This window comes from Giraffa tippelskirchi, chromosome 13 (genome assembly GCF_054371585.1).
Source record: "Giraffa tippelskirchi isolate mGirTip1 chromosome 13, T2T-mGirTip1v1.2.pri, whole genome shotgun sequence".
In the NCBI taxonomy this organism is placed as follows: Eukaryota; Metazoa; Chordata; class Mammalia; order Artiodactyla; family Giraffidae; genus Giraffa; species Giraffa tippelskirchi.
In genome coordinates, this window is record NC_137287.1 from 78,797,482 (window position 1) to 78,820,625 (window position 23,144).

At 46.9% G+C, this 23,144-nt stretch overlaps 1 protein-coding gene across 3 annotated transcripts in view; it reads right to left on the reverse strand.

The window, feature by feature from the left end:
- The window catches only part of PCSK2 (proprotein convertase subtilisin/kexin type 2), a 237,542-nt gene that overhangs the window by 18,267 nt on the left and 196,131 nt on the right, over positions 1-23,144 (reverse strand). For all 3 annotated transcript variants that reach the window (XM_081554006.1, XM_081554007.1, XM_081554008.1), the window contains 2 exons: positions 15,331-15,419; positions 6,393-6,568 (listed from right to left, as the gene is read on the reverse strand). In XM_081554006.1, coding sequence (XP_081410132.1) covers positions 6,393-6,568; positions 15,331-15,419 — 265 coding nt within the window. The remainder of the gene's footprint in view (positions 1-6,392; positions 6,569-15,330; positions 15,420-23,144) is intronic.

Below are 23,144 nucleotides of genomic sequence, written 5' to 3' on the forward strand. Positions count from 1 at the left end.
TGCATATCTTTTCTTTCATATCTTTTTTTATTGATTTGTTAAAGCTCTTCCTATATTAAAGAACTTAACCAAATTTTTGTCATCAAATATTGCATACGTATTTATATACATATGTAGATATACTCTTTTATTTTGTATTTTGCCTGCATTTTGACTTGCAGAAAATGTGCCCATTAATTACTTTAGTCTATTTTTTCACACCTATATTTAAATAACATAAAAAATGTATTGATTTACAAGTACTGCTTTTCTGTACTCACAGTTCATGGAAGAATTATATTCAAACTACTCAGAAACATCTTCCACATTTGTATGTTTCCTCACAAGATCACTGGTTACATCTTGGGTCATGGAGAAGTTTTTCTGGGCACATTATAGTGCTTTTGAATTGATTGTCAAGTATTTCTAGCTCCCCGCTGTCTGGGCCCAGGATAGCATCCCCTTGTGGTTGGATGGGATCTTATAAGACATTATGAACCATTTACTGGTCAATGCCAGACCCACAGAGCTCTTCCTTCCCTCTGCACAGTAAGCAGCAATGTTCCAGATGTTAACTCTGACCTCCGGGAGACTGGTGAGCAAAGCCTTCTATTGACTGTGATGGATGAGTCACTGATTGAGTAAAAACGTTGTGCTTTCAAACCTCTGAACTTTTGGGGCTGTTTGTTATTGTAGCATAAGAGAGCCTCTCCTGACTGATACAGTTGGTCATGTTCAGTTCCACTTAGTTTATATAGATGTAACATTAAAATACATACAGCATTTAAAAAACTCTCTGGAGATTTCCCTGGTGGTCCAGTGGCCAGGACTCTGTGCGTCCAGTGTTGGGGGTGAAGGTTCTATCCCTGGTTGGGGAACTAGGATCCTGCATGCTATACAAAAACACCCCCACCCCCACCCCCGAAAAACCCCTCTGTGTAATGCAGTCTCTGAAAATTTTATCCTCAGCCATAAGTAGCCATTTGTATAATATTAGCACAGTTCCTATTCTCACTTTTCCTTAAATGCATATTCTGACTCTTGACAACTTAACCACCTACTGAATTGCTTTCTGTTTCTTTTTTTTAGTGTGAATAAAAATCTTTTAATTTGAAAAACATTAAGCGTCACAAAAATTAGAGTACATAGTATAATGAATCCTCATGTATCCATTGATCAGCTTTGACAATAACCAGACTTGCAGAAATTTTGAAAGGTTTTATGAGTAATATTTATTACTCTTTATTGGGGGTAAATATGTTCTCTTGTATGTTTAGAAAGGCCTTCTCTGGCACAATATCAGGGACTGAATTATATTTCCATGTAGCTGTTTAATGTTTTCATTCTTTATTCACTTCCTTTCTGTACGTGGAGTGTTGGGGGTGTGGGGTGAAGTCACACAGTTCTTTAAACGAGGGTGATGGATCAGTGGTCCCCTCCTGGGAGTGTGGTTAACTTCCGGAGAACAGCGGGTCATACCTACAGGGAGAAGTGGTTGGTCCCAATTTATGTCGCTTCAAAATCAGCTGCTGAGACCAGGACTTCGGGGTGACCTCAGGAAGCACACGTGAGTACAAGATGGGAGTCGGGGAAGGAGTGGAAGAAAGGCCAACCAGGGGTGAGCTGACGAGGAGCCCCCCCAGCCTCTGGAGACCCCTGAGAACCTTCCTCCATGATCTGGGCTGTGCGCACGGGGCCTGGGACCGCCTCCACAGTGCTAGCAGGTCCCAAGTACAAGCGGTGCTGGAGAGGCCGGCTGGTGATGGGCAGGGAGCCACACCTGGGCAGGTGCAGCTGGATCACCAGACCCCAGCGTCTGCATTGTGCCCCATGGGTTCCTCAGAGTTCAGCAGGAGTGGGTGAGGTGTCTGAGTCCCAGGAAAGCCAAACGAGGATGGCACTGTAGCTTGTGCTTATATCCGTCACTCGAGCCTGTGTTTCAGTGTACCTGCGGTTGCCTCTAAATATGACTTCTCCTGCTGTAGGTCCACCTTGGAGGTCAGGCTCCTGTGTCATCCTGTCTCTTTCTAGCAGGATCCAGGCACACCATGATGAGGCTTTCTGATGTCATGGGGGCTGTCGAAGGCTGACATTCACATCAATCTGTGAACCCGGTAGTTGGGTTTCTCCCTGGGTGCAGATGATCACCACCGTCAAGAAGGCTTATTTAAGGGGTGTGGTAGCTGCCTTGGTTTGTCCAGAGTTGGGGAGTCACACAGGAAGTGGGGCTCTCAGTGCTAAAACCCAGAAAGACTTGAGCAACCAGGGTGGTTGACCACTCCACCTGAGGCTGGCTGGCACTTAGGAAAGGTCACTAGAAATCCACCAGCTTTTGCTCCAGTTTCTCTTTCTCAGAAATGAAAGGAGGGATTGTAACTGTGACAAGCATTCCACGCAGTGGCAGCTGCCACTCAGTTGGAAACCTCTGTCTCCGTCTCTTCATTTCAGAGCCTTAATCAGGGCTCGGGGAGGAGTCCTGAGAGCTCCTTGGCACGAGGTGTCATTGTGGCCAGAGGCCGGGCACTTGCACCACCATGTCCACCCGCTGCTCTGATTAAATTTCAGCAGGGTCACCAGGCCTCTCCTTGCTCATCCTGATTAATCACTGTCTCTCTGGGAAACCTGCCTGCACCCCACCCCCACTTCCCGGAGGGTGCCTTTCAAGGCAGGGTCTTGCAAGTGACCCCATGTACATTTCAGCTCCAAGATCTGGGACCTGTGTCTGTGCCCTTTGGAACCCTCCCTGCCATGCTCAGGAAATAAACAATGCTTTGTCTCATCTAGGCCTCAGACATTTTCTGTTGCTTTGTCTTTAAGTATTCCTAAGGTGTTCCCTCCGATAGCAACCCTGAGGTGTGATTAATAAGAGGTTGGGGTGTAATCGTCAGAGCCAAAGATGGGCCAGGATTGCCCTGGGTACATTTCCTTAAGATGTGGAAAGAAGTTCATGAGTCAGTTGTCACATCAAGAGCCTCCAGTGGTCTCTGAATCCCTCTTCTGGTGGTCAGAGTGATGTCACATGCTGTGCCCTGTATCCTCAGGCCTTTGTTCTCCATCAGTCTCTCTGCAAGGGCTACATCCTTTTCTAACCAACAAATGCATCACCTTGTTGGTCCTTTATTACCCAGAGAAAGATGACTCCAAGCTCAACTAGGCTTTGCCCAAGCTGCACTCTGGAGGTGGTGGTAGATGGTAGTGGTTGTCACCCGTATTCCTTCGACCTTATGGCTTCTTGTGCACTGTGGGTCTGCAGATGTCAGCGCAGGCATGTCTTCATGTAAGGGATTTCTTCCAAGAGGCTGAAGGCTGCCTTGCACACCTGCCCCTGGGCTGAAGGTGCCACTTGGGAATCACCTCAACCACTGACTTTTCTGCCAGCTACCATGCTGCTAGCTTTAGTGTGTGTTCTGCAAAGTTTCCCAGTTTTCCCGTGGGATTAAGCTCCAGTTAATCCCAGCTGGGTCCCAGCTTCAGTGGTAGCTGACTCGAAGACAAATCCTTTATTGGCCTCTTTCTCTCTGGTTACACCTCCCTGCTCACTCCTGGTGTCCCATTCACCTCCCAAAGTAACCACTTGAACTCAGCTATTGTCTCAGGGTCTGCATCTGGGTTACCCTGAACTGAGAAGTCAGTTCCTGGCTATCATAATTCAGGGATCTCTGTCTGTCACCTACTCTCATATGTAATGTGAAGAATGTCTTTACTGGAAATTCAGCACGTAGACTGTAACGAGGAAAGACGGGAAATAAAGGGGGAAAGGTTTCCCTCTCTTCCTTCATGCCTGCTCCTTGCTTCTTCCCTAAAGCGTTTACTGAACAAATTTAGGAAACACTGACTTAAATCCCTAAGGAGCCAGGTAGGTGATGTGCATGTGAGAAGCAGGTATACGATTGGGAGTGGTGCGGTCTGTGGCAAATGGTACATCCTTGAAAAGTTCTCTTATCCTCTGTTTCCTCCTTTTTTAAAAACAATTTTTTATCTATTTATGCATTTGGCCACCCTATGTGGCCCGCAGTATCTCAGTTCCCCCACCAGGGATCGAAGCCACGTCCACTGCAGACCCCCACCAAACCACCAGGTAAGTCCCTCTTCTTTTTGCTTTTCATTGTTAGGATATTGGTGAAACAAACCTGTCTGCAAGATGCTAAAATTCAAAGACAAGCATTAGAACTGCTTTAGTGGAATAGGTAATCATCTAACACTTTTGTTTAGGTGCACATGAAAGTCACTCAGTCGTGTCTGACTCCTTGCAACCCCATGGACTATACAGTCCATGAAATTCTCCAGGCCAGAATCCTGGAGTGGGTAGCTGTTCCCTTCTCCAGGGGATCTACCCAACCCAGGGATCGGACCCAGGTCTCCTGCATTGCAGGTGGATTCTTTACCAGCTGAGCCACCAGGGAATTTGTTTAGGTAGAGATCACCTTTCGGGGGGTGTTTTCCTTTAGATTGGACCAGGCAGCTGAGTAAGCGGGAGGAAGGAAGGCTGTGCTCATGTGTAATACCCCATTGCTCACACAAGTCTGTAACCTTGTCTGAAAATATTTTTACCTTGAAACAAGGAAAGAGTCTTTCCCACAGCTTGAGGGAGATTCAAATGAGAAGCTGTGTTTTTCACCACTCTCCTCTTTGTAAAATATTTACAGGCTGTTGTCTGACGATAAGTCATAACAATTTTTTTTCTCTTTAGTTTCGGCATACTTGGCATGCTTTGCAGAACGATCACACTGGAAAGAGCCTTTTTAATTGCAGCAGGGGACATCACAGATGGAAGAGAGAACTCCCCTGCCCGGGGATGTGATGGAGCTGTTCAGAAGCTCCTGGAGAATGACAGGAGCCGCCCTGGGAGGTACTCCATTGAGCCCATCTGCATTGTAAATTCCGACCTGGGCCAAATGTCACCTCCTCCCTGACTCTCTTTTGGCCTCTGGGTGTCAAAAAAATGCTTCTCAGTGAAAATCCGTGTCTGATGGGGAGGGGGTCACCTGCCAAGTGTTCCCCTGGGTTCCCGCTGTCACCTGATCCTGGGCTTGATGGGCAGCCTTCTCTCTCCTTCCACACCATGAATAACTCAATAAGGAAGTATATGTTGGAAGTCTCACCCTGTAAACTCCTAAGGGTCTGGGCACTGAGATGGGGTAGTGGCATCACTCCCTACCCCACCCCGCAATGCTATCAGTAACCCCCTCTGTATACTGCACTGTACCATTCCAGTGTTAGGGACCTTTGTGGCATCTCAGACCCGCTGAGAGCGGGGACAGGGCACCACATCAACCTGGGGGCAAGTCCAGTCCTGGGAAAAGACTAAGATGACTTAGACAAAATTAAGTGCCCTGAGGAGCGGGTGCAGTGGAATCAAGGGTGAGTAATCCAGTCCCTCCCAGGGACAGGTGGACACACCTAGCCTGGAGACCCAGTCCCCTGCCTTCCAGCCAAGGCCCAGGGATTGGAGCAGAGACAGTCTGTCCCCACGATCCCATCTGAATTCTTGGACCACAGAGTCCACAAGCCTAGGGAAACCTGCTGCTTTATGCCTTGGAGTTTGGGGGCAGTTGGTTAAGGGTCCCTAATGACCCTGACAAACACTGGTGGTTTGCAGGGCACCTCCCAGGGCCCAACACTTGCACGTCTATCTCACATCTGACAGGGACCTCAGGAGAAATGCACCATTGTTACTGTTTTACAGGCAGGCACACTGAGATGTTGTGAGGTCAGGTCACTGCGGACAGACAGTCAGACCCTGAGCAGCAGACCTGGGGCCTGAACCCAGGGAGACTCTGCCCCAGTGCCTGGCTATGTTAAGTAGCAGGGGACTCTGCCCAGGGATCCCAGAGGCCACCCCCTTCTACTCCCCAGGGGCTGATGACCTGCACGGTGACCCCGAGGCTCTGGCTGCCTCCCTTTGAGATGCTGCTTTGATCCCTTCTCCGTGGTTCTGTCCATTCCTGGTCTGATCCCAGGGATGGATGGCTGAGTCCAGCCAAGGGAGCAGCTGGATGCAGCTCCCCTGCTGTGCCCTGAAGCCCCCTGGTTTGCACAAGGATCCTTCTCTCCCGGGGCTGCTCCCAGCCATGCCTGTGCGGTGGGGGCGCTAGTCCAGCCCCTCTGCGGGACCCTTCTTCCCCACCCCTCTTCGCAGGGACCAGGATAGCATCACCCTCTGAAGGGCCCCTTTGCCCCCCTTTGTCTTTCACAGGCGACCCTTCCAATAAGTCTGCACCTTGAATCCTATTTTGGGGTCTGTTTCTCAAAGGACCTGAGCCACGGCACAAGGTGTCAATTCCCACCTCCACCCCTGCCCTGCCCCTTGTTCCACTCCATCATTACCTCCTCTCCTTTCCCCACCCCCACACACCTCATCCCACCCGGTCCCATTCTACCCGATTCCCATGAGGACACAGGAGTGACCTTACCTTGTTCACGCCATCCGCCATCGCTTGGAGCGTGAGCTCCCGGGGCCCGTCCACCGTCTTTCCGTTGTCGGTGGGGCCCCAGCTGGCGCTGTAGATGTCGATCAGCTGAGGCATGTGGCTGATGGAGGAAGCCTCGATGATGTCCGTCATGAAGGGCTGATCCAGCATCCGGATACCTGTGGACACGTGGGGGCAGGGAAGCACTGTGGGCAGGTCCCGGGTTCACAGGAGACAAGGTGGGGAAGGGGGCTGGGTCCTGGATGTGGCTGGGGGGTCTGCCAGGCCCCTGAGCCCTGCAGTCAGTGGGGCAACCCAGAGTCTAGCCTCACACAGTGGGGTGATCAGGGGGTCAGGAAGGTGCACAGAACGAGCCACCCCATCTCCTTGCACCTCACCCACCCCTTTCTTTGTGTACCTGCTGCTACTGCTAAGTCGCTTCAGTCATGCCCGACTCTGTGTGACCCCATAGATGGCAGCCCACCAGGCTCCCCCATCCCTGGGATTCTCCAGGCAAGAACACTGGAGTGGGTGCCATTTCCTTCTCCAATGCATGAAAGTGCAAAGTGAAAGTGAAGTTGCTCAGTTGTGTCTGACTCTGTGCGACCCCATGGACTGCAGCCTACCAGGCTCCTCCGTCCACAGGATTTTCCAGGCAAGAGTACTGGAGTGGGGTGCCATTGCCTTCTCCTTTGTGTACCTATTGGGAGGCAATTTTATACCCCTGACAAAGGTTGCTAGAATTCCTAAATGAGGCCAGTTTCTAAGTGGAAGCTTGGCCTCCAGGGACTGGGGGGCTGATGGAGGACACCCTTCAGAGACGAAGTAAAGCTACTGTGCATGACAGTGTGGTGGGAGGCAATTGCTCTTAGATATTTGAGGAGAGATTCTAGAGGGCAGAGGGCAGGGATCAGGGGACAGGGGGCAGAAGGAGGGTCAGGAAGAGGAACTCTCGGTTGCATCATAACTGAGAAGGGGCTTTGGGGCTACAGAAATGTCCAAGGGGTGATTTTAAAGTATATTTGAAATGGGTGCAGGAGACACCCCTTTCTCCCCCAGGTCACCTTTGTAAAGTTTGTGCTACCCAGATGCCTGGAAGGAGTGACTTCCTGCTGGGAGCTTTTCTTTGATTGTGTGATTGTGTGTCTGTGTGTCCAGGGACTCTGGAGGAAGAGGTCCTCTGTACTCAGGCCTGAGGACGTGGGGAACTGGGGTTCACATCACCCCCCCTCCCTGGGACTGCTTAGAAAAAGCCTCTTGGGGGTTCACTGAGCAGCAGCCAATGGAAAGGGGTTTTGTTCCTTCATCATTACCCTAAGAATATCGGCTGTTGGAAGCAGTATTGTTCTCTGTCTGCTCCATACACTGTTTCAAGTCAAGGAGCCTAGAGTGTTGGTGAGTGTTGGTCAGTCTTCTCACCGGAATTTGGAGTGAAGGCCTGAGCTGTATACAGGCGGAGCCTGGCTTCCCACAATTCTTACTTGTCCCCACTGGTCCGAGGACTTTATCATATAAGGGCCAGCCTGAAACGTGGTGTGCACACCAATGTAAAGAAGGAAGATTCATGTATGTTGGTTACCTATGTACATGTCACCACTTCCCAAAATCTACAGACAGTTCCTGAGAACTAACTGCTGATTGTTGAACAAGGTTAGAGACCCGCCTTGATTTTCCTTTTCTAGTTGCAGGTAATAGCGTTATCTATCTTGAAGCCAATTATAGGATCATCTGGAAAGTATTTCCTAAACACTGTGCCTGGGCCACTTTTTAGTTGATTTTTGCTCAAACAGAGATAACAGGTCCAGTCTTTTCCACCCTCTACCCATAAATCAGGTCACCAGGCGTTAACAAATTTTTGCCAGCGTTAACAAATTATTAGTTAACATTCTTTCTCCTGGAAAAAAATCTCCTACAGAATAAGCATAGTCTTTGGTTTGAACTTTCCAGAAGCTAAGATTTATGGTTCATTTCACCAGGGATAGAAAATCTAAAATTCCACATTTTGCTTTTGGTCCAACTATATTCTGCCCATTAGAAAAAAACCCAAACAAACCTATTCAGCAAAGGTGGCTAACAGCTTACGGAATCAACTGAAGAGCACAGCTTCTTCTCCTAAGTCATGTCCATTTTGTGTTTGGGGAGACTTTGCTGGGAGACTGGTATTCACTGCCAGGAGAAGACTCGGATGGTCTTGAAGTCACCCAGTGCCCAGATGACCAGCCCTGAGCAGCCTGCCTCCACATGAAGGAGGGAGATTCCAACTGCGGCCAAAGTGGGCCTGGACTGTCCCCCCTGTATCTTGTCACCGGCCGGTGCCCTTTGGCCTCTCTCTGCAGCTCCTGTCCTTTCCCCCTTCAACCCACCCTGGCTGCCTTTGTGGCGCCCAGAATGCCAGAGCTGTTGTGCGTTCATCTTCTGACTGCCTGGCATCTAGGGAGGCAGGGACGGCCACAGGCTGGGAGCCAGGTTCTCATTCCTATTCAGGGGCCAGGCCCCAGGCATTCTTTTAATCTCATTAAGCTTGGGAGGAATGAGGTATGCATGAATTGAATGAGATACACAATTAATGTTTGCAGGCAACAGCAGCATTAGGGGCCAAGATGGAAGCTCAGGGTGATCCAAGGATTTTTAGGGAGGGACTCTGTCTTGAGTGCTCTAGGAGCTACCGAGTGGGGGCCGGGGGAGGGGAGAGAAACAGGGAAGCCCAGGGAGCCAGGACTCAGCATCCTCACGTCTGCAAAATGCTCTGCTGGCTGACGCGACATAATAGCAAGGCCACAGGCACGTCAGCGTTTCTGTCCCCACCATCATGACTCGTGGTGACTCGGCGGTTCCCTCCTCCCTTTCAGAGTCTGAGACTCTCGCCTGCTGCACTGCTCAATTGCAGTCCTGGGCTCTAGGGCCTCCACAGCCCAAGGATTTGTGCTAAATCCTCTACCTCTCCTCTTGTTACAAAAGGTGAGCTTGTACGGATACCACAGCAGGTGCATAAGTCTACCTGCTCTGCCTTCAAAGGAAGGCAGGTAAGGCCAATGCCACCTGGCCTGGCCCCCTCCCGGGGCTGCTTTGAGAGGCTCCGCAGAAGTGATGCTACGGGATCCACCCTCCAATCATCCCCTGGTTATTCTGCACACTGGCATAATGATCTGATATTACTGTGCCTGTTTGCTCCTGGTCTGGATCTCCCCCTTAGACTCAAAGCTGCGTGAGGGCAGGTGTCTTGTCTGCTGGCTCACGGCTGCATCCTCCCACCCTCAGCAGGACTGGCACACGGTCGTAGGCCCCCTGGTCATGACTGCTGAGTCCTGGAAGGGACTGGAGGCAAGAGATAGTATCTCCCAAAAGGCTTGATGCAGTTTGAGCATTTTTACTACTCCCAGAGTAAATACCTGACAAACTTGCAAGAAATATCAATTGAAAAGTTCATTATATTTCATGTCCATTTATTGGACTTTGTGAATTTTGTATAAGAGGTTTTCAATTTTGATTATTTTGTCTTGATCCCTTTGACTGAAGATGCCAAACATTGATTTAAATGCTAAAACTAAGGAAAGAAATAAGCTGTCTTCTTAAAGAGTTGCTTTGGTAAGTGTGTTAGTCGCTCAGTCGTGTCCGACACTTTGCGACCCCGTGAACTGTAGCCCACCAGGTTTCTCTGTTCATGGGATTCTCCAAGCAAGAATACTGGAGTGGGTTGCCACTGCCTTCTCCAGGGGATCTTCCCGACCCAGTTATTGAACCCGGGTCTCCAGCATTGCAGGAAAATTCTTTACTGTCTGAGACAGCCATGTTCAAAATAAAAAAAAAAACTGGAAATTAACTTTTCTCTTCAAAATTTATAAAGTAAATAAGTGGATAAGGAAATGTAAATAATTAAATTTTCAAAAAAATTGAAGTTGGACAGCATCACTGACTCAATGGACATGAGTTTGAGAAGCTCTGGGAGTTGGTAATGGACAGGGAGGCCTGGTGTGCCACAGTCCATGGAGTCGCAAAGAGTCAGACATGACTGAGTGACTGAACTGAACTGAAAGTTTTGAGAAGCGCTAAGACTTTGGGACATCTCAAATGTACAGGTCTGCATGTTACAGAGAATTTACTCTGTAGGAGTTGGACTGATTGGAATTTTCTTCCCTTCCTGCCAAGTGTTACCTAGAAGAGATGGAAACAACTGTGCTCATTGAAATAGGCAACAAAAATCAAAGAAAGAGCTCATCTTAAGGAAGAAGTTTCTAAGAGTCACACGTGCAAAGGCAGAACAGACTTCTTTGTGAGGGAGTGACTTCCCCATCACTGAGGGCATGCAAGTTGTTGATGCATGTTAGTGCAGGGGCCCAGGCTGCTCTGGGTGCTGCAGTTTACTAGCTGTGTGGCCCTGTGTTCAGTTATGTTCTGTGAAAGAGGGATAATAACATATAGTAAACATGTTCATGTTCTACCAGGTGGCGCTAGTGGTAAAGAACCCATCTGCCAATGCAGGAGACCTAAGAGATGCGAGTTTGATCCCTGGGTTGGGAAGATCCCCTGGAGGAGGGCATGGCAATTCATTACAGTATTCTTGCTTGGAGAATCTCATGGACAGAGGAGCCTGGCAGAGGAGCCCATTGGGTGGCGAAGAGTCATGCAAAGAGTCAGACATGACTGAAGTGACTTAGCAGGAACACATATATAAAATATGTAACAATGTATGATAAAGTTGCAAAGAGAGTTAAGCGAGTAAAGGGTTTTGCATCCTGCCTGACACGTTGAAAGAGTCAAAATGTTATTATTTTTGTTATCATTATGTAGATGCCAGTGGGTGTTCAGAATAAGGCAAGTTTAGAGCCCCTACAAGGAAATGACAACCCACTCTAGTATTTTTGCCTGGAGAATCGCATGGACCGAGTAGCCTGGCAGGCTACAGTCCATGTGGTCGCAAGTGCCGGACACGACTTAGCGACTACGAGAGAGAGAGAGAGAGAGAGAGAGAGAGAGAGAGAGAGAGAGAGAGAGAGAGAGAGAGCCCCTACAGTCCATAGGGTCGCAAAGGGTTGGACGTGATTGAAGCAACTTAGCACACACAAAGCTCCTTTGGGACGTTGTCCCTCTAACTCAACACCTTGAGACTTGCGGTGATCTTGGTTGGCCACCAGGTGGCGCCCCAGACCCCAGCTTAGAAAGATTCTCTAGAGGGTACCGCTCGCTTAGAATGAAAACCAGCCAACTTTCGGAATTGATAGCTCGTTTAGAATGAAAACCAGCCAACTTTTGGAATTGATAGCTCATTTAGAATGAAAACCAGCCAACTTTTTGAATTTATTCCTTATTTAGAATGAAAACCAGCCAACTTTTGGAACTGATAGCCAGGATGAGCAAAATGTTTCCCCAAGTCTGTAAAGTAGAATTCTGCTTCTACTGTGATTCCTGAGTACCTCTCTAGGAGTTCGTCAGCAAGAATTCCTTCTGCTCCTCTGGGGGAGTCCAGAGGTCCCTGGGATGTCTAGATGCACACAGGATGGGACTGGGTCTGCCTGGCTCTGAGCACTTAGGACTCATAGGAATGGATACAAAGGAGCCAAGCTGGGTTAAGGGAGCAGAAAAAGGTGACTCCTTTGCTCAGGGTCTCTGTGTGGCTGCAATGCCTCCCACTGGCTCTGGGCTTAGTTTCTGGATTTTCAGAGCGTTGTTGTGAGACCTGTGAGCTGTCAGGGTTCACAGACACCAGTCAGGTTCTGTCTTTGAGGTGCCAGGCTGCACTAGCTCGCCTTGGGGATCAGAGGTCAGTCAGAGGCTGGCACACACCACCTGGCCCTGCTGGCTCCATCTGGGGTGAGTGGGGGGTCTTTGCCTGGGGCGTGTCCTCTGCCTTGGGGGTGGAGCTCAGCCCATGTGAGCTGCAGGCTGGACAGGCCAGGGGCTCATGGCTGAGAACCCCTACCTCTCCACTGAAGACAGATGGAAGTTGGTGGTTAAACTCCCAGCCTCCTCCCCTCAGGGAGGGCAATGCTGAGGGGGTGTCTCCACAGTCCCCTGAAGCCCAGCTCACCTACACACCCTCTGTTGGTCCGTCCTCCCACTATCTTCCTTTCTCTTTCCCTCACTGCCTTCCCGGGGTTGCCTCCTAAATAAATTCCTTGCACCCAGATCCTTGCCTCAGGTTTGCTTTTAAGGAATTCAAACAAAGAGACCAGGAGAATTAGGTACTTTGGGGCTTCCTGGTGGTTCAGATGGTGAAAGAATCTGCCTGCAATGCAGGAGACTCGGGTGCAATCCCTGGGTCAGGAAGATCCCCTGGGGAAGGGAATGGCTACCCACTCCAGTATTCTTGCCTGGAGAATCCCATGAACAGAGGAGACTGGTAAACTACAGTCTAATAGGGTTGCAAAGAGTTGAACACAGCTGAGTGACTAACACTCAAATGCTTTCAGAGCACAAATTACAAGAGAGAAAAAGAAGAAGCTGATGGAGAAAAGGACCCCAATGGATCCCTGAATGTCATGAACTAATTGCAACTCTTCATTTTTGCAGGCAGTAGTTTTAAGAATCCCTTGTTCAAAAACCCAGTTATTGTGGGCATGAAGAAAATCTAAAAACTCTTTGGAAAACCTCACTGTGAGTGAGGAATCCAGGTTTGAAATTTCTGTTGCCTCCACTCTGTCCTGTGAATAGGAACACCCCCCCCCCCATTCAGATAGCACCTGAAGTGTGAGCCTGGCTTATCAAATATTAATCAGGTGCTATATTTTCCCCTGAGCTCCTAGCAGCCTCTGACGTTTTGATGCCAGCTTTTTGGAGGCTCACCAAGCACAGAGCACTGAAACTGGAGGGGCAAAGCCTCCCTAGTTACATTTCAGAACGCTTCAGATGTATTCTTCTATGAAATTCAGCACCCAACTCAGGCAGACCGCTTAGCAGACAGTGTTGAAGGAGGTTAATGGTGGATTTGTATAGGTTGCTCTTGCTTTGTTTAGGTCCCTGGAAATGCAAGTGTCAGCACAAAGTATGTTTATGGTTCCATTAAATCACCAGGAAAAAAAAAACACATCGAGATAGTTGTAAAAAAAGAAAAACAAGGTTGGGTGACTCAGCTTGAATAAAAAAAGAACCAAATTTGATGCAAAACTTGGAATGAATGAGGAGCCACTTCATTCTCTGGCATCTTGTCCCCTCATTTGTTTTCTCTCTCCCTTTCTTTTTTGGCAGGGGGAAGGTGTTGGCTTCTAAGTTTCTAGTGACCTGCCACCCTTCGTTTCTAAAGACCCCATAAAGGGGAATTTGTTAAACATCTTTCCTGTAGAACTTAATGAAAAGATTCTTCTAGGTAGAATATTTTCCCTTAAAAATGAGATGCATGGTACAAACAAAACAAGCCACCAAAAGCATTTTGAAGAGTTTGGAGTATTTTTACAATAATTTGTACATTCCTCCTCATTTTCTACCATCTTTATCTGAGTCCTATTTACATCTTATGGATATGTGGACAAAACTATACTTTGAAAAGATAGGGAGCCCTCTTCCACTGTTGGTGGGAATGTAAATTAGTGCAGTCATTATGGAAACAATACAGGAGCTCCTCAAAAAACTAAAACTAGAGTTGCCATATGATTGAGCAATCCCACTCCTGGGCACATACCCAGGCAAAACTACAACTTGAAAAGATACAGGTGCCCCAATGTTCATAGCAGCAGTATTCACAATAGCCAAGACATGGAAACAAACCTAAATGTCCACTGAAAGATGAATGGATAAAGAAGATATGGTATATACATATATATACACACACATACACATAGAATGGAATACTACTTAGCCATAAAAAAGAATGAAATAGTGCCTTTTGCAGCAACATGATGGACCTAGAGATTATCATGCTAAGTGAAACAAGTCGGAAAGAGAAAGATAAATGCAACATGGTATCACTTATATGTGAAATCTAAAATATGATAGAAATTAACTTATTTATGAAATGGAAACAGGTTCGAAGATGTAGAGAACAGACTTGTGGCTGCTAAGGGGGAGGGTGTTGGGAGGAGGAAGGACTGGGAGTTTGGGATTAGCAGATGAAACTATTATATATATGATGGATGAAAAACAAAGTCTTACTGTATAGCACAGGGAACTGTATTCAGTGTCTTGTAATAAACCATAATGGAAAAGAATATAAAAAAAATATATTTACGTGTGTATATATGTATATGGGCTTCCCTGGTAGCTCAGCTGGTAAAGAACCCACCTGCAATGCAGGAGATCCTGGTTCAATTCCTGGGTTGGGAAGATCCCCTGGAGAAGGGAACGGCTATCCACTCCAGTATTCTGGCCTGGAGAATCCCCATGGACAGAGGAGTCTGGTGGGCTACAGTCCATGGGGTCACAAAGAGTTGGACACGACTGAGCAACTAAGCGCTCATGCGTGCATGTACACACACACACACACACACACACATGTATAACCAAATCACTTTGCTGTACATCAGAAGCGAACGCAACATTGTAAATCAACTATACTTTGATAAAAATTTTTTAAAAAGATATCAAGGATACCAATACGCAAAGAGTACAGACAGGACAATTCCATTCATGTAAAGTTCAAAGACTGGGAATAACCCATGTTTGCTGTTAGAACTCAGAGTCGTGACTGTTCTTGTGTGTATGGGCAGTAACTGAGGGGTACACAAGGAAGGCTTTGGGGTGCTGGTAATGTTTTGATTCTTGATGGTTATGTGTGTGTGGTTAGCTTGTGAAACTTCATTGACCTGTGGGCTTATGATTTGTGCACCTTAAAATTTTTAAAGTTTACTGATATTGCCATACAGGTTAAATTAAAAAAAATTTTTTTTCACTTTGCTAAATAGTACCAATCCCTGCTCTCTTGCTCCACTGGGAGTTTTTGCTGGGCCCTGGCCGGGACGGAGACTGGGTATGATGCCTCCTGGGGATGTTTGGCAGGGACGGGATAGCCTACCTGCGACCTTGGAGCCGTAGGCCACGCCGACCCCGCAGATATTATTGTTGGCAGCCGCAGAGACCTCCCCGGCACATCGCGTCCCGTGGCTGCGGAGAGAAGTGAAGACGGGTCAGACAGAGGGTCAGACGACTTGGGGAAGGTTTATTAAATTCTATCAGTTGAAGTATTTTGATTCTTTTGAGTGGTTCTGTTAGCCTGGAGCCAGTCCAGGCCGCTGCATCTTCTGTCTGTGTCTCTCCTCTCACCCCTTCCACCTCCCAGCTGCCCTTGGCTCGTTTCTACCATGAAGAGTCTTCTCAGAACATTTCAACCTTGAAAGGTGATCTCTACTTTAAAATCTGAAGTGTCTTCCTGCAGAAGGCAGTCATAGGCTTTCTGCGAAAAGGAAACATGAGATTGACAGATTGGTGCTAGTCGAAATAGCTGACTTTGTTATTTTTTTATTTTTTGAACAGCTAGAATTGTGGGCTAGTGTTTATTTTCAAGGCTGGTTCTGGCCACCAGTCAGTGAATGCTGCCTGTCAGCTGTGGGACAAAGATTATTTACCTTTGTTGGATTCTAGCCTCGTTTAAAGCTTCCCTGATGGTTCAGACGGTAAAGAATCTGCCTGCAGTGTGGGAGATCTGAGTTCAATTCCTGGGTTGGGAAGATACTCTAGAGAAGGGAACTGTTACCACTCTAGTATTCTTGGGCTTCCCCGATGGCTCAGACAGTAACGAGTCCGTTTGCAATGCGGGAGACTGGGGTTCAATCCCTGAATTGGGAAGATCCCGTGGAGGAGGGCATGGCAACCCACCCCAGTATTCTTGCCTGGAGAATCTCTTTGGACAGGGGAGCCTGGCAGGCTATAGTCCATAGGGTCGTAAAAAGTCAGACACGGCTGAGTGACTAAGCATAGCACAGCTCCTTTAAGATATATCATATGCTACAGACCCCCACCTTCCTCTGGGAACCAAAAAACACACACTGGCAACGTTTCACATTCAATTTCAAGGGCTCCACAGAAACTTTGAGGCTGACCAGATTAAGAACCCTGGACAGTCATTAGATCCATCTTTCTGAAGTTTGCTGGCCTGAAGCTTACAATTCTGATCAAGGCCTTCTTAGGGCTCATGTTCTAGACACTGTCATACGTCCAAAGGCAGAACAAACTTCGTTGTGAGTGAGTGATTTCCCCAGCACTGAAGGCATACAAGTTGTTTGCTCATGTTAGAGCAGGGGCCCAGGGTGCACTGGGTGCTTCATAGTTCTGCAATAGACACCGTCATTTCATTAAGCTTCTCCCTTCTGCTCCCTTTTCCGTTAGACCAAAGGAATCCAAATAGTTTTCCCTCCTGTGAGCACTTCCCCTCCCTTGAGTCGGGCCGCCTGGTGGCTGGCTTGGGCACATGGGATGCAGTGGAGTGTGCAGAGGAGCTTCGGCCATGGACAAGGCCACGAGGGGAGCATGACCGGAGAGCACCTCAGGGGAGGCCCCTGGAGGTCATCGTCCTCCAGACCCAGCCGATCGCCCCGTCAGCAGCACATGGAGAGAGACAGGTGCCCCACCTGCTTTTACAGAATGGTGAGCAAGCAAGCAAGCATTTGTTCTCTTTTAAGCCACTAGGTTTGCAGGCCTTTTGTTAAATGGTAACGGAACCAAGCATAAGCTTGAAGTCAATCAGAATGTTGTGTTTGGACCCCAAACAGCATCCCAGCTGTGGAGGAGCCTGGTATTCATGTCCCTGCAGCCACCAGCCCCAACCCTGCAAGGCCCTCCTAACACTCCAAGAAGCAGCCAAATTCGAAGTCGGCTGGAACAGCTTCTGCGTGGCCCGAGGAGGGGATGGTGGTGAGGGCTGCCTGCTTTCTATTTACACGGCGAGTGCAGGAGAGCACGTGGGAAAGGGGCTTATTGGCTGCATAGCCCAGAAAGTCCTGATTTCTGCAGTGTAGACTGGTTGCTACATTCTCCTGGGACACGCAAACCTACCACATCAGTCCATTAAAAAAAATCACATCTGAGGATTGAAATATATACAATTTCTTTCTCTACATGAGCAAAAGCAAATTCTGCCTCCACGAAGGCTACACAAGAAGGGACTCTGAATTCCTTCCGGAACAAGAATGACTGTGTCGGAGGAGACTTCACCACTGCTGCGGAGGGAGCCCAGCTCTGAGGGGTGAGAGGACAACCAGCCCCCTGCCATGGACTGAGCGTGACGTGCTCCCTGCCTCTGTGGCCTCAGCGCCTCTATTCCTTGTGGGGGCAGGCACTGTTCTATTTCACAGATGTCAAAGTTGAGTCTCAGGAGACATGGGCCAGGTCTGAGACTGAGGCTCACTGACGCACTGAGACCAAGACTGGACTCCCCACCACCCTCCCACCTGGGGAAAAATCCTTCTCTGCCCTAAAACTGCTCACGGAAACCTGGAGGACAAAATCGTGCAAACTTCCTTGAGCAGACTAAAGACACTGAAGTCTTCCGGGTCTTTAATTTTGGCTAAAAGCCAAAAAATGGGGAGATGCTGGTCATGGTTCCTCCACAGGAATATTTGGGAAGAAACGTGTAATTGCTAAAGTTTGGCCAGGGCTCCATGTGTTCAGTGATGTTTGACTCTTTGCAACGCCATGGACTCCAGCCTGCCAGGCTCCTCTGTCCTTGGGATTCTCCAGGCAAGACTACTGGAGTGGGTAGCCATTTCCTCCTCCAGGGGATCTTCTCAACTCAGGCATCAAATCTGCATCTCCTGCATCTCCTGCATTACTGGTGGATTCTTTACCTGCTGAGCCACTGGGGAAGCCCCATGGATATACAATCCATGGAATTGTTCAGGCCAGAACACTGGAGTGGGTAGCCTTTCCCTTCTCCAGGGGATCTTCCAAACCCAGGGATCGAACCCAGGTCTCTCACATTGCAGGCAGATTCTTTACCAGCTGAGCCACAAGGGAAGCCCAAGAATACTGGAGTGGGTAGCCTATTCCTTCTCCAGTGGATCTTTCTCACCTAGGAATTGAACCGGGGTCTCCTGCATTGCAGGCAGATTCTTTACCAACTGAGCTATCAGGGAGATCATTGCTAAATTAGGCGATGCAAATTAATCATAAGTGGCAGTGGCTCCCTGTAATTGTTGGTGATACCAGGCCCCTTCACCAGGCCCTGGGCCTCTGTGGGCTTCGTTCCCAGAGCCTGGGATGTCTTCCCCTCAGTCCTGTTTTCCTGATCATCTCAGGCAAATGTCCTTGATCCCCTGAATGTTAGGAAAATCATTTTCCAAGTCCATGTTCACCTGGCCCCTCGGCTCTCAAGAACATTCAGTAGCTCCATTTTGCCTCTAGAATAAAACATGATCTGTCAAAAAGTGGGAATAGCTGTTGGTGGGGATAGAGGACAAATATGGTGGCTTGATTGGCCTCCTTTTGACAAAGTTCACCGGGGGGAAAGTGACAGAGTCAGGGGTATGTCATGTTGCCAGAATAGCCCTGTTCTTCTGCTCCCCCATGTCCAGGCCCCTGGCAGTGTGGTCTTCTTGCTCCTTCATGAAGAGATGAAGCTCATTTCTCCCTTGAGTCTGGCCTCGTGACTTGTTTTGTCCAAAAGGATGTGGTGGAAGAGATGAGCCTGGCCCCCAAGAGGACCACAAATGTTCTTTCTCCTGAAACTATACAGGTGCCACGTGGACAAGCCCAGGCTGAGCCACTGGATGATGAGAGACTGTAACTCTTCATGACGGCCACCCCAGCTGATAGCCAGCCATCCCCTAGAAATGTGAGAGGCCAACCTAAGTTGGCCAGTCCCCAGCCCACCTGCCATCCGACTGTGGATGCACGGGCAGCCAGATCAACAGAACTGTCCAGCTGACCTATGGACTTGTGAGCAATGTTGGTGCTTATTCATTTTGGGATGATTTGTTATGTGGCATTATTTGACAATAGATAACTGATATGCTGGACAAGCAAGGCTGGAGGGATAACCCATTTAGCTCAGTTTATTATTTTAAACATAGGATATGTTGAAAAAGTACAGACAAATTCAGTGAATAACAGAATGAATCTCAGATGGCCTACACTCAAGCCTATCAAAGTCAAGGGCTTCTCATAACTTAGATTTTTTGTGGGTATACTATCATTTATTCATCAGAACCCTATTAATAATAGACATTTGGGTGTCTTTATTCTTCCATTTGGAGAAGGAAATGGCAACCCATTCCAGTATTCTTGCCTGGAGAATCCCATGTACAGAAGAGTCTGGCAGGCTACAGTCCGTGGGGTCACAAGAGTCAGACAAGACTTAGCGACTAAACCATCACCATTCTTTTGTTAAATACAAATGATTAACGTTGTGTATACATGTACAGTTAATATTTTACCATATTTGATTAATCATTTTTTGTGAATGAATTTAAAGGAAAATATAGGTGTTATTTTCCCCCAAATTGTTTAATATATATCTCTGAAAAATGATATCCTAAATAACCACTAGAGCATTATCACACACATAACATAATTAACAAAATGGTAGTTGTTTTTCTGGGAGAGCAAAAAGAGAGAGTCATTCATAGCAGAAACTTCTATTATAGACTGTTCATGTCTGCTGCCTTCATTTACATTTTATGTATCTTTAAAAAAAATTCTTCTGAATTCTAGAAATGGTTCTCTGTTTATCCTCCCTGTTGCTGATTCAGTAGTCTGTTCTAGTGCATCTGCTTCAAATTTTGATGCTTCAAAATTATTTTGGTTAATGTTTTGATTTTAAACAGAATGTGCTTATTTAATTAATAAAATATTTTCTGTTTTGTTTTTTTTTAAACAAGAAGGTCTTGCTGAGGTGCTAAGGATGAGAACTAAGGCAGTGGTGGCGTGCAGAGAAAACAGGAAACTGATTCAGAGGACAGTTAGGGATGTTGTTCAGAGAACTTCAGTGTATAATGAGCACTTCTATTGTGGCTCTTTTAAGATAGCTTCAGTTTTCCATGGAGGGTAAATGAGATCTCTTTTGATCATGTACCCACTCGTATCCTATTGTAGTCCACATGGTTTTAATGTTAAAGCTATGCCTGGAGGAAAATAAACCCTTGAGGGAACAAAGGACAGATAAAGAATATTTACCTTCTTTGTCATGGAGACACTGGTCACAGAAGGAAGTTAAAAAGCAAAGCAAATATGCAGTGAAGTTATGGTCCCCAGCCCAATTCCCACCCTCCCGAGCAAAGCAAAGTGTGTGGTTCTGAATACAGCCCTTTAGGGCATCCCAGACTTCATTGCGGCCAAAGGAGTCAGTAATTACAAGGGCACATCCCTCTGTCTTATACTGGTAGCGATTTTTTTAAAGAAAAAATTTGGCCTTGCTGTGTGGCTTTTGGGATGTTAGTTCCCCGACCAGAGATTGAACACACACTCTTGGCAGTGAAAGTGCCAAGTCCTAACACTGGACCTCCAGGGAATTCCCTAGATTTTTTTTTTTTAAAGAAATAACAAACCTCAAAAGCTCAGATGAGAGAATGGATTTCTGAGGAAAAATGGCAGAACATTCATTTATCCCTTTGGCATAAACTTTCCTCATTTTCTGTCTAGTTGGAGAACCTCTGATTTAGATCCTATAGAAATATTCTCCCTGAATTTCACAATTACATTTTCTGGCACTTAGAGAGTGCCTACCATTTGCCACACTCTGTATCAAGTCTCCGTATGCATATCCTTAGTACCTCATGCAAACCTTCAGGGTAGAGTTTAGTCGCATTTTACAGATAAGGAAAATTGATTCAATTCAGGGATCTCTCATTTCATACCAAGCAATTAATAATATACTACTGCATTTGTCCATTATAATCTACTGAATTTTTCTCTCTTAAGAATAATTACCACCCGAGGACTATAAAATCCCCCTTATATGGTAGACAGTTTCCAAAGTAGAAATGATTATACCAATATACAGATATCTCTATTGCAATCCATATCACTCTCTCCATCACTCCCAAATCCACGCTATGTCTGTTTCTTTTAGCTGAAGGGGAAAATTTAAATGATGAAAACTTGCATAATCCAGGTAGGGGACTAGAAAAAGAAAAACTCAGAACTTTGTGGTATATCTCCAGTGACTCAGAAAGTGTGAAAGTATTAGTCTCTCTGTTGTGTCTGATTCTTTGCGACCCCATGGACTATAGCCCACCAGGCTCCTCTGTCCATGGGATTCTCCAGACAAGAATACTGGAGTGGGTTGCCGTTCCTTTTTCCAGGGGATCTTCCCGACCTAGAGATCGAACCTGGGTCTCCTGCATTGCAGGCAGATTCTTTACCATCTGAGTCACCAGGGAAGCCCTGGTGGTATTTCTCCAGTGGCTCAGAAGAGCTCACCACATTAAACTGTGTTGGATTTCACTGTGCTTTGGTTTGGATAGAGAGAGGGTTGATTACAAGCAGCAAACTTTGAGCTAATATCAGCTTATGAGGTAGTCTCAATGCTCACATGAAAGAAAAACTTAGATTAGGTCTTTGAAGGCAGTTTGGATTTTATTATCCAGGAGGTGATTTCAGAATTAGTCCATAAAGATGAAAGGGAAAGATGTTCATCTATTTCTAAACCATTAGATGTCACCAGGGTAAAGTATTGGTTTCTATCACTGTGCTAATAGCCAACCAGAGAGGACATTTTTCTCACATGTTCTTTTTTGGCCTGTCGCATTGAGTTCTTCAAAATGAAATATGACTTTTAATTAAAAAAAGTTAATCACTGAAAATCTTTATTATTTGAAGGTTTAATTAATGCTATCAATCAAACACATTCACCTAGAGATAGACGATCCTTCTCATCCATTTATCCTTCCTTCCTTCATTTTGGTTGTTTGAATAATAAATGTCTTCTCTCTTCCTGAATTTATAGTAAACTTTTTGTAACCAGGAATTGCATCGAATCCAGACTCTCTTACTCTTTAGGGCGCAATGGATAGAGCACGCTGCACTCGGTGATGCTCTGTAAATATTGCCGATGGCAGGGATGACATTTCAGTGGTGCACGCCTGTCAAAGAAATGCTATGCAAGAGAGATTTTTATGGACAGCAGCACGGTAATAGACTTCGGATCTGCAATGCATCACCAAACACTGACCTAAAACCCAGCAGGGCTGGAAGATTATTGACAAAGCATGGGCTGCAAGCCTAGGGAGAAGCTGGCAGCCCTCAAACGGACAGATGTCAAGGCTCCTCAACATCTTGGCCTGGCTGAGAAGGTGTGCCACCCATCCATCAACCAGCCAACGAATATTTATGGAATGCCAGCAAGAAAAAAATGTGATGCTGGATCCTGGCAAATCAGCTGTAGCTGGGTTGCGTATCATGGAGGCTTATTAAACGTGTCTTATTTCTGCCTTCTTGTGGTTCGGGTTATCCTTGCTACTGTGGCTGCTATTATTATTTTGCTTGGCCCAAGTCTGTATTTCTCTGACTGCAAGTGACGAGGAAATTACACTCCTTTTCCAAATTCCTCAACTGTGTTTCAAATACATCCCTGGAGTGCAGATGCCACATGTAATTATTAAATAGTTCGCAGTAGAATAAATATACTTTCTCTGCTGCTAAAGGAAGAAACCAACAAAATCAAATTAAGCACAAGGCAAGGGATTCTAATGCACATCTCTAAAAGCAGTCCTGCACATGTATGAAGTTTGCCTTCAGAAAGAGTCCTTGGCTGCAAATTCCCACTGGCTATCTATTTTACACGTGGTAGTGTATGTTTCCATGCTACTCTCTCCATTCGTCCCACCCTCTCCTTTATTTTCTACTTTCCATGGCGGTGAGGAGATCGTGATGGAGAGTGTGAGCTTTCCTGGGCAG